Here is a 13,022-nt window from a genome sequence, read left to right as displayed (position 1 = left end):
GTTGTTATTGTTGAGTCACTAAGTCGTGTCCATCTCTTTGCGACCTCATGGACAGCACACCAGGCTTCCCTGTCCTTCGCCGTCTCCTAGAGTTTGCTCAGATTCATGTCCATTGAGTCAGTGATGCTGTCTAACCACCTCATGCTTTGCTGCCTCCTTCTCCTTGTACCAGGATTCAGTGGAGAGATTCCTGTCAGGAAGGAGATCATGTCATTCAGTGCTAATGTCATCCTTCCAGAGAACATCGTAAGAAAACTAACGTTTACCTTAGAGATAGAAGAGAGAATCAAAGCATTTTGTTAAATCCCTTACAGAAAGCAAGGGAAGTCAGTTATGATTTTGTGTATAGGAAGCCCCTCCCAGCTTCCCTGAGGAAGTCATCACTGTGAAAGGCAGCCGTTTATGGACCATGACTGGGTGACCTCCAATAGCTTCCCTGCTTTGAATGGGATTACCTTAGGATTTAAGAATGGGTATGATGCAGATGGGCCTGTGAAGCTGTCCTGTCCCAAACATGGTCCTCTTTTCTCCTGAGGACATCCTGACCAGAGCTATTTCTCTTCCCTCAGGATCCGTTTATGTGGAATCCATTCTTCTCAGTTTCTTCATCTTCTTCTCCTTCTACTTGGTATACCTGTTTGTTGCATGCATTCATTATATCAGGTATGTCAAGAGCTTCAAGAAATGTCAACCCCCTTCACCTGTCTCTGCTTAGCAGTTAGCATGTTAGACTTTAGAGTCATACTGACTGGATTCAATTCTACCTTAGCCACTGTGTGATCTTGGGCAAGTTACTTAATCTTTCTGTACTTCAGTTTCCTCATCTGTAAAATGAGATAATAATTTACCTCACAGATCAGTATAATTGCAACGTTTATATCAATGGCCTACACAGAGTAAGTGTTGGTAGTGATAGCTATGTTCATAGTGAAACTTCAACGGAAAGGCATCTTGGGTATTTTTTAGAACAGAAAATGCTCAATGTAGATCTTATGGAATGTAGGAAATCAGTTTTACCTAACATGGAGATTTAGAAACAGCTTTGAACATTTCATCAAAAAGTAGAATTAATGCCTAAAATAAATCTTGTGGTATAATAAGTGCCAGGAGTAATAAATATGCTGTGACACTATATTATCAGGTACTTTTTTTACTGTTACAGCATCAATTTTACAGTCAAATATTCCCTCAGAGAAAAAAAGGAGATAATCATGCTGTAATTTGACCAAGGAAATTTCTCTTCCCAAGCGTTTGGAGCCCCCAGTGAAAAAGAATTGCAGTCTTTCCTTGTATCTCTGAACAAGCCTGAACTTGAGAATTCCATAGTTTGTCCCGGTCTCTGTGAAACAACTGCAAAGGAATGGCAGGAGGTACAATAAACAAATGTTCTCTCTCCTCTTGAGCATCTAAAGAAAACAAAGCCAATGTAGAGTTTTCAGATTATTGAGAAAGATTAGCCTCATCTGTAGAAAAACCTCACAAGCTACCACAGCAATACAACTTCTCAGTGATACAGGCCTACCTCTGACCCTAAAATGAATCCCTCTATGACCTTTCTGAAGCTTTGCAACTGAGAAACTGACTTCAAAAACCATTGACCATATCTGGGACAATTTGAGCACCAAAATAATTAAGGAGAATAGTGAATTATACACCATTGAGAAAAACAGAAATTCATGAACCCTTACCAATAAGGGAGAGAGGAAGGAAAAAAAGGGAGAGAGTGGAGGAGGGAGGGAAGAAGGAAGGTAGGAGGGAAGGAAGGACCTAAATACTTGCATATATACATTCAATGAATTCAACAAAATTACTAAAATATTTCCACATTAGGGAAAGGAGCCATTAGCAAATGTTGACATAGGAGGGAGGACTCTTGCCTACAGCAGAACACCAAACACTGACTGGTAAATAAGGAGAGAGTCCCAGAACTGGAAAATCAGTATTTTGCATAGGTCAGATTAAGAATCATCAATGAATACTAAAGCTAGGAGGAAAATCTGATGAGGATCAAGATATTTGCATGGCCTTAAAGTGATTCCCCACAAAAAGCTTGGAAGTTGTAAGGGAAAAATAGTAACCGTACCGAGGAGAAATTGGATGATTATTCATGTTGCAGGGTGATGAATATTAATATGACCAAAGGGAAGATGGATACTTCCTAGGTGTGACACCCTGAAAAGGACACAGCCTCACTTGTGCAGTACTCCAGCCAGAAATGCCCATTTTTACTATAATCATGAGGAAAAAACTAGACAAACTCAAAATGTTGAACATTCTATTAAAATGTGTCACAAAAGACGAAAATTAGCTATGGAAATGTTCCAGATTGACTGAGACTGAAGATACATGATGACTAAAGACAATACTTGATCTCGGACTGGATCTTTTACCAGAAGAAAAATATGCTATAAGGGACATTATTGGATCAATTGAGACAACTGTAATACAGACAAGATAAGAATATCATATCTATGTTAAGTGTATTGAATTTGACAACTACACTGTGATTATATATAAGACACTATCTTTATTCTTTGGAAGTATTTAAGCATAAAAATTGATGACATATGCCACTTGCTTTCAAATCTTTCCAAAAAATTTTGTATACACATATATATGAAAACTGGAGAAGGAAATGGCAACCCACTCCAGTATTTTTGCCTGGAAAATCCTGTGGACAGAGGAGCCTCATAGGCTACAGTCCATTGGGTCGCAAAGAGTTGGACACAACTGAGCGACTAACACACATATATGAAAACACACACATGCACCCAGAGACAAAGAATGATACAGCAAAGGGAGTAATATGTTAACAATAAGTCAATCTAGGTAACAATGTGTGGGTATTCTATAGTCAATTCTTATGGCTTCTCCAAAAATTTGAAATTATTTTCAAATAAAAAATGCTAAAAACAAAAACACCAGTCTACAGGCAAATACACCTGGAAAGTATATATACATTAACTGGTTATCAGCTCAATTAATTGATTAGATCATAACCACTAACATAGAACAAGTACTTGCTCTATGCCAGGCACTGCACTGGGCCTTCTAAGTAGATTATCTCATCTAAATCTCGACCACAGTAAGTACTAGTATTATTGTTATTATTTGACAGTTAAGAAAACTGAGGTATTGAGAGGTTAAGTAATTTGACCAAGAATTCACAGCCACTAAATGAAAGAGATGGGATTTGAACCCAGGCAGTCTGGCTGGATCATCGAAAAAGCAAGAGAGTTCCAGAAAAACATCTATTTCTGCTTTATTGACAATGCCAAAGCTTTTGACTGTGTGGATCGCAATAAACTGTGGAAAATTCTGAAAGAGATGGGAATACCAGACCACCTGACCTGCCTCTTGAGAAACCTGTATACAGGTCAGGAAGCAACAGTTTGAACTGGACATGAAACAACAGACTGGTTCCAAATAGGAAAAGGAGTACGTCAAGGCTGTATATTGTCACCCTGCTTATTTAACTTATATGCACAGTACATCATGAGAAATGCTGGGCTGGATGAAGCTCAAGCTGGAATCAAGATTGCCGGGAGAAATATCAATAACCTCAGATATGCGGATGACACCACCCTTATGGCAGAAAGTGAAGAAGAACTAAAGAGCCTCTTGATAAAAGTGAAAGAGGAGAGTGAAAAAGTTGGCTTAAAGCTCAACATTCAGAAAACTAAGATTATGGCATCTGGTCCCATCACTTCATGGCAAATAGATGGGGAAACAATGGAAACAGTGTCAGACTTTATTTTCTTGGGCTCCAAAATCATGGTAGATGGTGATTGCAGCCATGAAATTAAAAGACGCTTACTCCTTGGAAGGAAAGTTATGACCAACCTAGACAGCATATTAAAAAGCAGAGACATTACTTGGTCGACAAAGGTCCGTCTAGTCAAGGCTATGGTTTTTCCAGTGGTCATGTATGGATGTGAGAGTTGGACTATGAAGAAAGCTTAGCGCCGAAGAATTGATGCTTTTGAACTGTGGTGTTGGAGAAGACTCTTGAGAGGCCCTTGGACTGCAAGGAGATCCAACCAGTCCATCCTAAAGGAGATGAGTCCTGGTTGTTCATTGGAAGGACTGATGTTGAAGCTGAAACTCCAGTACTTTGGCCACCTGATGCAAAGAGCTGACTCATTTGAAAAGACTCTGATGCTGGGAAAGATTGAGGGCAGAAGGGGAAGGAGATGACAGAGGATGAGATGGCTGGATGGCATCATCGACTCAATGGACATGGGTTTGGGTGGACTCTGGGAGTTGGTGATGGACAGGGAGGCCTGGCGTGCTGCGGTTCATGGGGTCGCAAAGAGTCGGACACAACTGAGCGACTGAACTGAACTGAACTGAACCAAGTCTGGCTCCAGAGTCTTGGCTCTTAAAGCAAGCTGGTCAAGATGGGACTGGAGTGGGCAGGGCATGTGAGGGAGGGCAGTCCTGATTAAGGAGACCAGATCCAAAGCCTGGCACCCCAGCATGGATTCAATTGAAAAAGGTTCCAAAAAGCTGCCAACTTTGATTCTGATGAGTTCTAGTGTCATGGAAAAAGAAGTTCATCTTTTCTGCCTCTTTTAGGAAAACTGTCTCTACCACTGATGTTTTAGATTTTAGAAAATAGGATTTTACCTCTTCAGTTACCTAGCAGACATAACCAACACTAAGACAGACAGAAAAATTAAGTTAATAACTGGATATCAATCTCTCTAAAGCTGTTATTCAGCCTGCTGAAATGAGCACAGTTTTTAAAAGTTGCAGCCTAAGGTTCTATTGAAACCTCTGGCCACCCCAGATTACTGTGCTACAGTCAACTGCACAAACAGAATCTTTCCAAATACAGGCAAACTGAAAATAGAGATCTGGAGACATAAGAACTACTTGGCATATAACTAGGGAAACAGAATGAGAGAAAATGCTAACAGAACTCTTCCTTCATTGAACTGAGCAGGAATCACAAAGTTTTCTGCAAAAGCAAGTGAAGCCAGTCGTGGAGCAGAATACCATTTGCTTATTGAGCCTCCTGTTCCTTATTACCAATACCTGTAGTGTTTCCAGCACATGCTATGAGATGAGGGTGAAAACACTGATTAGAGACATGGCTCCTGCCCTCAGGGAGCTCAGAATCCAAAGTGTTTTTATGCTTTTTTCTGTTTCTGTTTTTTTTCTCTTTTTTAATGTTTTTTTTGGCTCAACTCCATTCTTCCCCTCCCACCTCCGAGCTCAGTTTATTTAACAAGTATTTATGGAGCCCTTGCAATGGTCCTCTGAGTCAAGCACTGACTGCATCCATGTTTCTCATTCCTTCCTCTCAGTCACCCTGCCAGACATTGAATTAAAACTGCATAATACTGATTACTTGTCCTTCTGTTGATTCCTGTATTAATTATCTGTTACCACAATAACACTGCATAAAATCAACCAAAAAAACTCCAATGGCATACAGCAATACATATTTATATTTACTCACAAATCTTTGGGTCAGCTGGTTGATTCTGCTAATTTGGACTCTGGACTAGGCTCAAGGGCTTCCCAGGTGGCGCTAGTGGTAAAGAACCTGCCTGCAATGCAGGAGACACAAGAGACGTGGATTCGATCCCTGGGTCAGAAAGATCCCCTGGAGGAGGGTGTGGCAACCCACTTCAGTATTCTTGCCTGGAGAATCCCATGGACAGAGAAGCCTGGCAGTCTACAGTCCCTAATAGGGTCGCACAGTGGGACACGACTGAGTGACTTAGCATGCACGCACGCACTAGGTGTCAGAGCTCTCAGCTGGGGTGGTCATACTGTGAAATTACTGGGCAGGTTAGTTAGTTAGTTAGAGCACTGGCTCTTCCAGACCGGCCTCAGCTGTACTTTACCCCTCATCCTCCAGCAGGCGAGCCCTGGTTTATTATATCTCCAAGAGAAATTGCACAAAAATGCAGGGCTTCCTTAAGGTGTAGGCTTTAAAGGGGCACAATATCACTTCCCCCTTGGTGTCCTTGGTCAAATCAAGTGATGAGCCCAGTCCAGATGCAAGAGGTGAAGATACAGACTCCATTTTTGATTGAATGGGCTGAATACAAGATGAAGTGTAGCCATTTTTCAACCAATCTAGAATAGTTCTCATTTACTCTTTTTTCTTTTATTCATTATATACTGCCTGCCTCACACTCGCTTTGTAAATCACTGCTACTGCTGCTGCTAAGTCGCTTCAGTTGTGTCCGACTCTGTGCGACCCCATAGATGGCAGCCCAGCAGGCTCCGCCGTCCCTGGGATTCTCCAGGCAAGAATACTGGAGTGGGTTGCCATTTCCTTCTCCAGTGCATGAAAGGGAAAAGTGGAAGTGAAGTTGCTCAGTCGTGTCCGACTCTTAGCGACCCAATGGACTGTAGCCTACCAGGCTCCTCTGTCCATGGGATTTTCCAGGCAAGAGTACTGGAGTGGGGTGCCATTGCCTTCTCTTTTGTAAATCACTGAACTCCTCTAATAAAGAATTTTATCAGCTCCAAAACCTAGAGCAAATGTGGGTAAATCCAATTAATACAAACACAATCATCTTTTATCAGTTCATATAATTGCTTGCTAGTTAATATCACTAAACTTGTTTTTTTTAGAGGGACTTCACTAGAGCCTCATTTGCCAGCTAGACCCATCAGCCCCAATTGTAACTGCTCTCCTTAATGATATGACTCAACAAATATTTACTTATCCTTTCCTGGGTGCCAGGCCCTGTCCCAAAGGTTAGGGATTTGGTGATGAACAAGACAGTCTAGAAACCTGCTCTAATAGAACTTACATTGTACAAAGGGAAGACAGATAAGGAGGCAAGCAATTAATAAAGAAAAAAATAACTTCAGGTGTAGAACAAACACATTAATGACTTTATTAAGATATAATTCATAGACCATAAAATCTACTCCTTTTTAAAAATTCAATGGTTTTAGTATATTCATAGTTGCACAACCATCACCACTATCTAACTTTCATTATCTCTAAAAAGAAACCCTGAGTTTACCAAAATGATAGGATACAAGATCAATATACAGAAATCAATTGTATTTTTATACACTAGCAAATATAAAATTCAAACTTGAAATCAGGAAAATGATCTATTTACAATAGCATCAAAAAAAATAAAACACTTAGGAAAAGAATTTAACAAATTAAATATAAGACTTTTACATTGAAACCTACAAACATCCTTGAAAAAAATTAAAGAAAATCTAAATATATGAAAAGACGTCCTGTATTCATGAATTAGAAGACTTAATATTGTTTAAATGGTATAGTAGACGGAATAGTGGCCCCCAAAAGATGTCCATGTTCTAATATTTAGAACCTGTGACTATGTTCTTTACATGTCAAAAGAGATTTTACAGATGTGATAAAATATGGCAATTATCCTAGATTATCTGTGTAATGTATAATGGAATTATACATTCTAATGTAATCACAAGGGTCCTTATAAGAGAAAGACAAGAGAGTCAAAGTAGGAGGAGGTATGATGAGGAAAGGCGAGGTTAGAGTAACATATCTGAAGATGGGGAAGGAGCCATGCCTCAAGGAATGCAGGCTACCTCTAGACATTGGAAAAGGCAAAGAAAAGGATTCTTCCTTGGAGTTTTCAGAAGGAATACAGCCCTGCTGATATCTTAATGTTAGCCATATAAGACTCATTTTAGAATTGACATCCAGAACTGAAAATAATAAATGTGTATTGTTGTAAACCATAATATTGTGATAATTTGTTATAGCAGCAATATAAACTAAAAGAAGTGGCAATATTCCTCTAACTGATCTACAGATTCAACACAATTCCTATGAAAGTTCCAGATGACTTTCTTCCAAAAATTGATAAACTGATCCTAAAATTCATATGGAAATGCAAGGGATCCCAAATAGGAAAAACAATCATGACAAAAAGAACAAAGATTCTGGACTCCCAATGCAGGGGGCCAGGGTTTGATTCCTTGTCAGGGAACAAGATCCCACATGCCTCATCTAAGAGTTCTCATGCCACAACTAAAACATCCCAGGTGTCGCAACTAAGAACCAGTGCAGTCAAATAAATAAATATTAAAAAAAAAAAAAAAACCTCTGGCACTGATATAAGAAAAGACATATAGATCAACGAAACTGAATTGAAAGTTCAGAAATAAACCCTTACACTTATGGTCAATTGATTTTTGACAAGGATATACCAAGACAATTCAATGAAACAAGAATATTCTTTTCAACAAATAGTACTGAGACACTTAGGCTTCCACATGAAAAAGAATGAACTTGTACCCCTACCTCAGTTTAGTTCAGTTCAGTCGCTCAGTCGTGTCCAACTCTTTATGACCCCTTGGAATGCAGCACGCCAGGCCTCCCTGTCCATTGCCAACTCCCAGAGCTTACTTAAACTCATATCCATCAAGTCAGTGATGCCATCCAACCATCTCATCCTCTGTTGTCCCCTTCTCCTCCTGCCTTCAATCTTAGCCAGCATCAGGGTCCTTTCAAATGAGTCAGTTCTTTGCATCAGGTGGCCAAAGTATTGAAGTTTCAGCTTCAGCTACCTCAGAACACACAAAAAAGTAAACTCAATATAGAACAAAGATCTAAATACAAGAGCCAAATGTATAAAGCTTTTTAGAAGAAAACACAGGAGTAAATCTTTGTGACCTTGGATTAGGTAATAGTTTCTTAGATATGACACCCAAAACACAGGTAACAAAAGAAAAAAATAGGTAAGTTGGACTTCATCAAAATTAAAACTTTTGTATTTTTAAAGGACATTATCAAAAAAGTGAAAATACAACACAAAAAAATTGGAAAAAAATGTCTGCAAATCATATATCCATAGTAGTCTGGTATCCACAACTATATTAAGAACCCTTCCAACCCAATGATAAAAAGAAAAATATCCTAATTTTAAAAGGGCATTTTTTAATTAAATAGATATTTCTCCAAAGAAAATATATAAATGGCCAATAAGCATATGAAAAGATGTTTAACATCATTAGCCATCAGGGAAATGCAAGTCAGACTACAATGAGATATCACATTATATCCACTAGGATGGCTACAATAAAAAATTTTACTGGAAAAATAACAAGAGTTGATAATGATGTCAGAGAAATTAGAAACTTCTGCATTGCTAGTGGGAATGTAAAATAGTTCCTGCTATCAAGCTGCAGTGGAAAACAGCTTAAAAAATAAAAGTTAAACATCGAGTTACCTTATACCAAGTACTTCCATTCCTAGATATATACCCAAGAGAATTTAACACATATATCCACACAAAAACTTGGACAAAAATATTCATAGCAGTGCTATTCATGATAGCTAAAATGTGGAAACAATCAAAGGGTACATCAAGTATAACAAATAAACTTGGTATATCTATACAATAGATATGATTATACAGCCATAAAAAGATTTAAGTATTTTCAATGAGTGGTGGTGGGAAAACTGGACAGCTACATGTAAAAGAATGAAATTAGAACATTCTCTAACACTGTACACACACACAAAAACCTACAATGGGTCAAACACCTAAATGCAAAGGTGGACACTATAAAACTCAGAGAAAAACACAGGCAGAATATCCTTTAACATAAATTGCAGCAATCTATTTTTGACCCACCTCTTAGAGTAATGATGTACTTCCCTAGTGGCTCAGACTGTAAAGCGTCTGCTTACAATGCAGGAGACCCGGGTTCAATCCCTGGGTTGGGAAGATCTCCTGGAGAAGGAAATGGCAACCCACTCCATGGATGGAGGAGCCTGGTGGGCTCCAGTCAATGGGTCGCAAAGAGTCGGACACGACTGAGAGAGAAGTCTTGTCTTGTCTTTAGAGTAATGAAAATAAAAACAAAAATAAACAAACAGGGCCTAATTAAAAGCTTCTGCACAGCAAAGGAAACCCTAAACAAGACAAAAAGACAACCCAAAGAATGGGAGAAAGTATTTGCAAATGAAGTGACCGAAAAGGGATTAATCTCCAAAATATACAAACAGCTCATGCAGCTCTATGTCCAAAAAAAAAACCCAACCAAAAATATGGGCAGATCTAAATAGACATTTCTCCAAAGAAGGCATGGAGATGGCCAGAAAGCACATGAAAAGATGCTCAACATCACTATCAGAGAAATGCAAATCAAAATTACATACAGAATTCACCACACAGCAATCAGAATGGCCATCATCAAAGTTTACAAACAATAGGGACTTCCCTGCTGGTTCAGTGGTTAAGAATCCACTCTACAATGCAACTAGGGATCAAACACACATCAAACACCCTGGATGTGTGTTTGATCCCTGGTTGGGCTGAAGAGCAACTACGCCCTCACGTCACAATTACTGAGCCCATTCACCACAGCTAGAGAGTGTGTACAGTGCAGCAAAAACCCCGAGTGCTGCAACTAAGACCCCAATTAGTCAAATGAATATTTTTTTTTTTAAGTTTACAAACAATAAATGCTGAAGACAGTCTGGAGAAAGGGGAACCCTCCTACACTGTTGGTGGGAATGTAAATTGATACAGTCATCGTGGAGAACAGTATGCAAGTTCCTTAAAAAACTAAAAATAGAACTACCAGTGCTTATGTGGGCAACACATATACTAAAATTGGAATGATACAGAGAAGATTGGCATGGCCCCTGTGCAAGGATGACATGCAAACTCATGAAGTGTCCCATATTTTTCCTTTTACATTTCTGTCTATACATTCTATTTATTTTTGAGAGTTTAATGTTGAAACTCCAACTAAAAATCTTAATTTACCTACTTTAAGAAATAATTGTAATATATAGTGGAACTACATGTAACTTTGTTCTGTATTTTTGGAGTCTCTTATAAATGTGTTATCATACTTTCATAGTTTAAAAAATAAAGAAGAAAAAATAGAACTGCCATATGATGCAGCAATCTCACTCCTCAGCATATATCCAGAGAAAATCATAATCTGAAAGGATATATGCACCCTGATGTTCATTGTAGCACTGTTTACAATAGCCAAGACATGGAAACAAGCTAAGTGTCCATCAACAGAGGGATGGAAAAAGATGTGTATTATACATACACACACACACATATATATAATGGAATATTACTCAGCCATGAAAATGAACAAAATAATGCCATTTGCAGTAGCATGGAGGGACCTAGAGATTATCATACTAAGTCAGACAGAGAAAGACAAATATTATATGATATCACTCTTATGTGGAATCTCGTTTTTTAAAAAGATACAAATGAAATTCATTTACAAAACAGAAACAGACTTACAGATGTCAAAAAGAAACTTCTGGCTACAAAAGGGGAAAGATGGGGTGGAGGGATAAATCAGTAGCTATCTTATATATACTACTATATATAAGATAGATAATCAACAAGGACCTGCTGTATAACACAGGAAGCTCTACTCAATATTCTGTGATAATTTATATGAGAAAACCTAAAAAAGAATGAATGTATGTATATGTGTAACTGAATCACTTTGCTGTACAGCTGAAACTAGTACAATATTATAAATCAACTAGACTTCAATAAAATTAAACATTTAAAAAAGACTTACATATTCATTCATGCTACCACACAGCATTATGCTAAATGAGAGAAGCCAAAGAGTGTATTATATTATACAATATAATTCCATTTATACATGAAATATCCAGAATAGACAATTTTATAGCAGCAGAAAGTACATTAGTGGTTCCCTGGGGCAGGGAGCAATAGAGAATGGGGAGTGACTGCTATTGTTTGAGATTTCTTTGGGTGATGACGAAAATGTTCTGGATGTAGAAAATAGTGATGGTTTCCCAACTTTGTGAACATACTAAAATTGGTTGAACTGTGCACATTAAAATGGGGGAGATTGGTGGGCTGCCGTCTATGGGGTCGCACAGAGTCGGACACGACTGAAGCGACTTAGCATCAGCAGCAGCAGCAGTGCACATTAAAGGATGAATTTTACGGCATGTGAATGATCTGAAAATAAATGAATGTGGAAGTAAATGGCATGTATGTGCCTAGGTGTGGAATTGCTGGGTCATATTGCATCTGTAGGTTTACCTTTTTGAGGAACTGCCAAATGGTTTTTCAAAGTGGCTGCTCCATTTTACAGTTCTACCAGCTGTGTGTCTGAGTTCCAATTTCTGTACATCCAAAGGCCCATTTGAGATCCCAGCAGAGAAATCTGCAACAAAGTATATGGGAACAAACATAAAATGCTGAGGTTTTTGCTGTCTTAGGAACATGTGTATGTCTTGTCTGCAGGTTTCAGAGAAAATCCACTGATGGAAGCTTTGGTTCCAATGATGGTAAGAAAAACCCCTGGTTTCAATTCAAACTGATGTCAAGTAAAAGATAACATCCCATCTGGTACTTCTGTCTCTCTGACTTCTGTGATTTCCAAATCCTCTGTTGATTCCCATTCCCCCAGAGTGGTCTAATCTGTAGTCTTTCTACAGAAACCAGAGCTAGTAAGAACTAATCATATAACATTGTGTAAGTTTTGGGTGTACAACATGATTCTATACTTGTATAGACTGCAAAATGATCACCACTAGAAATCTAATTAACATCCATCACCACCAGTGAAGTTGCTCAGTTGTGTCCGACTCTTTTCGATCCCATGGACTGTAGCCTACCAGGCTCCTCCATTCATGGCATTTTCCAGGCAAGAGTACTGGAGTGGGTTGCCATTTCCTTCTCCAGGGGATCTTCCAAACCCAGGGACTGAACCCAGTTCTCCTACATTGCAGGCAGACGCTTTACCATCTGAGCTACCAGGGAAGCCCAAGATGATCCATCACCACACATAGTTATAAATTTTTCTTGTGGTGAGAATTTTTAAGATCAATTCTTTTAGCAACTTTCAAATGCAATACATTATTATTAACTCTAGTCACCATGTTGCACAGTACATCCCCAGGACTTATATTTTATAACTGGAAGTTGGTACCTTTTATGTGTCCTATTTTCTGAAAAGCCTAAACCAGCATGAGTTACTTAGTGTTGACAAAATGAAGAAGGCTCTGAAAATTAGCT

General features: G+C 38.7%; 1 protein-coding gene, 1 long non-coding RNA gene and 1 other non-coding gene across 12 annotated transcripts in view; 2 read left to right on the top strand and 1 right to left on the bottom strand.

Annotated features, from left to right (window-relative positions):
• Window positions 1-13,022, top strand: part of SIDT1 (SID1 transmembrane family member 1) — a 98,254-nt gene that overhangs the window by 50,798 nt on the left and 34,434 nt on the right. For all 10 annotated transcript variants that reach the window (XM_081572116.1, XM_081572120.1, XM_081572119.1 and 7 more), the window contains 2 exons: window positions 570-663; window positions 12,249-12,292. In XM_081572116.1, coding sequence (XP_081428242.1) covers window positions 570-663; window positions 12,249-12,292 — 138 coding nt within the window. The remainder of the gene's footprint in view (window positions 1-569; window positions 664-12,248; window positions 12,293-13,022) is intronic.
• LOC145538999 (uncharacterized) overlaps window positions 1-13,022 on the bottom strand; it is a 54,922-nt gene that overhangs the window by 15,437 nt on the left and 26,463 nt on the right. Inside the window, exons 3-4 of the long non-coding RNA XR_014077491.1 lie at window positions 12,045-12,168; window positions 8,279-8,544 (exon numbers count right to left, since the gene is read on the bottom strand). This is a non-coding gene — a long non-coding RNA (uncharacterized LOC145538999). The remainder of the gene's footprint in view (window positions 1-8,278; window positions 8,545-12,044; window positions 12,169-13,022) is intronic.
• LOC145539962 (U6 spliceosomal RNA) lies at window positions 10,569-10,675 on the top strand. The gene has a single exon (XR_014078099.1). It is a non-coding gene; the product is annotated as a U6 spliceosomal RNA (small nuclear RNA).

Source organism: Giraffa tippelskirchi, chromosome 2 (genome assembly GCF_054371585.1).
Source record: "Giraffa tippelskirchi isolate mGirTip1 chromosome 2, T2T-mGirTip1v1.2.pri, whole genome shotgun sequence".
In the NCBI taxonomy this organism is placed as follows: Eukaryota; Metazoa; Chordata; class Mammalia; order Artiodactyla; family Giraffidae; genus Giraffa; species Giraffa tippelskirchi.
Note: the sequence above shows the minus strand (reverse complement) of the source record. Positions and strands in the feature narration are given on the sequence as shown.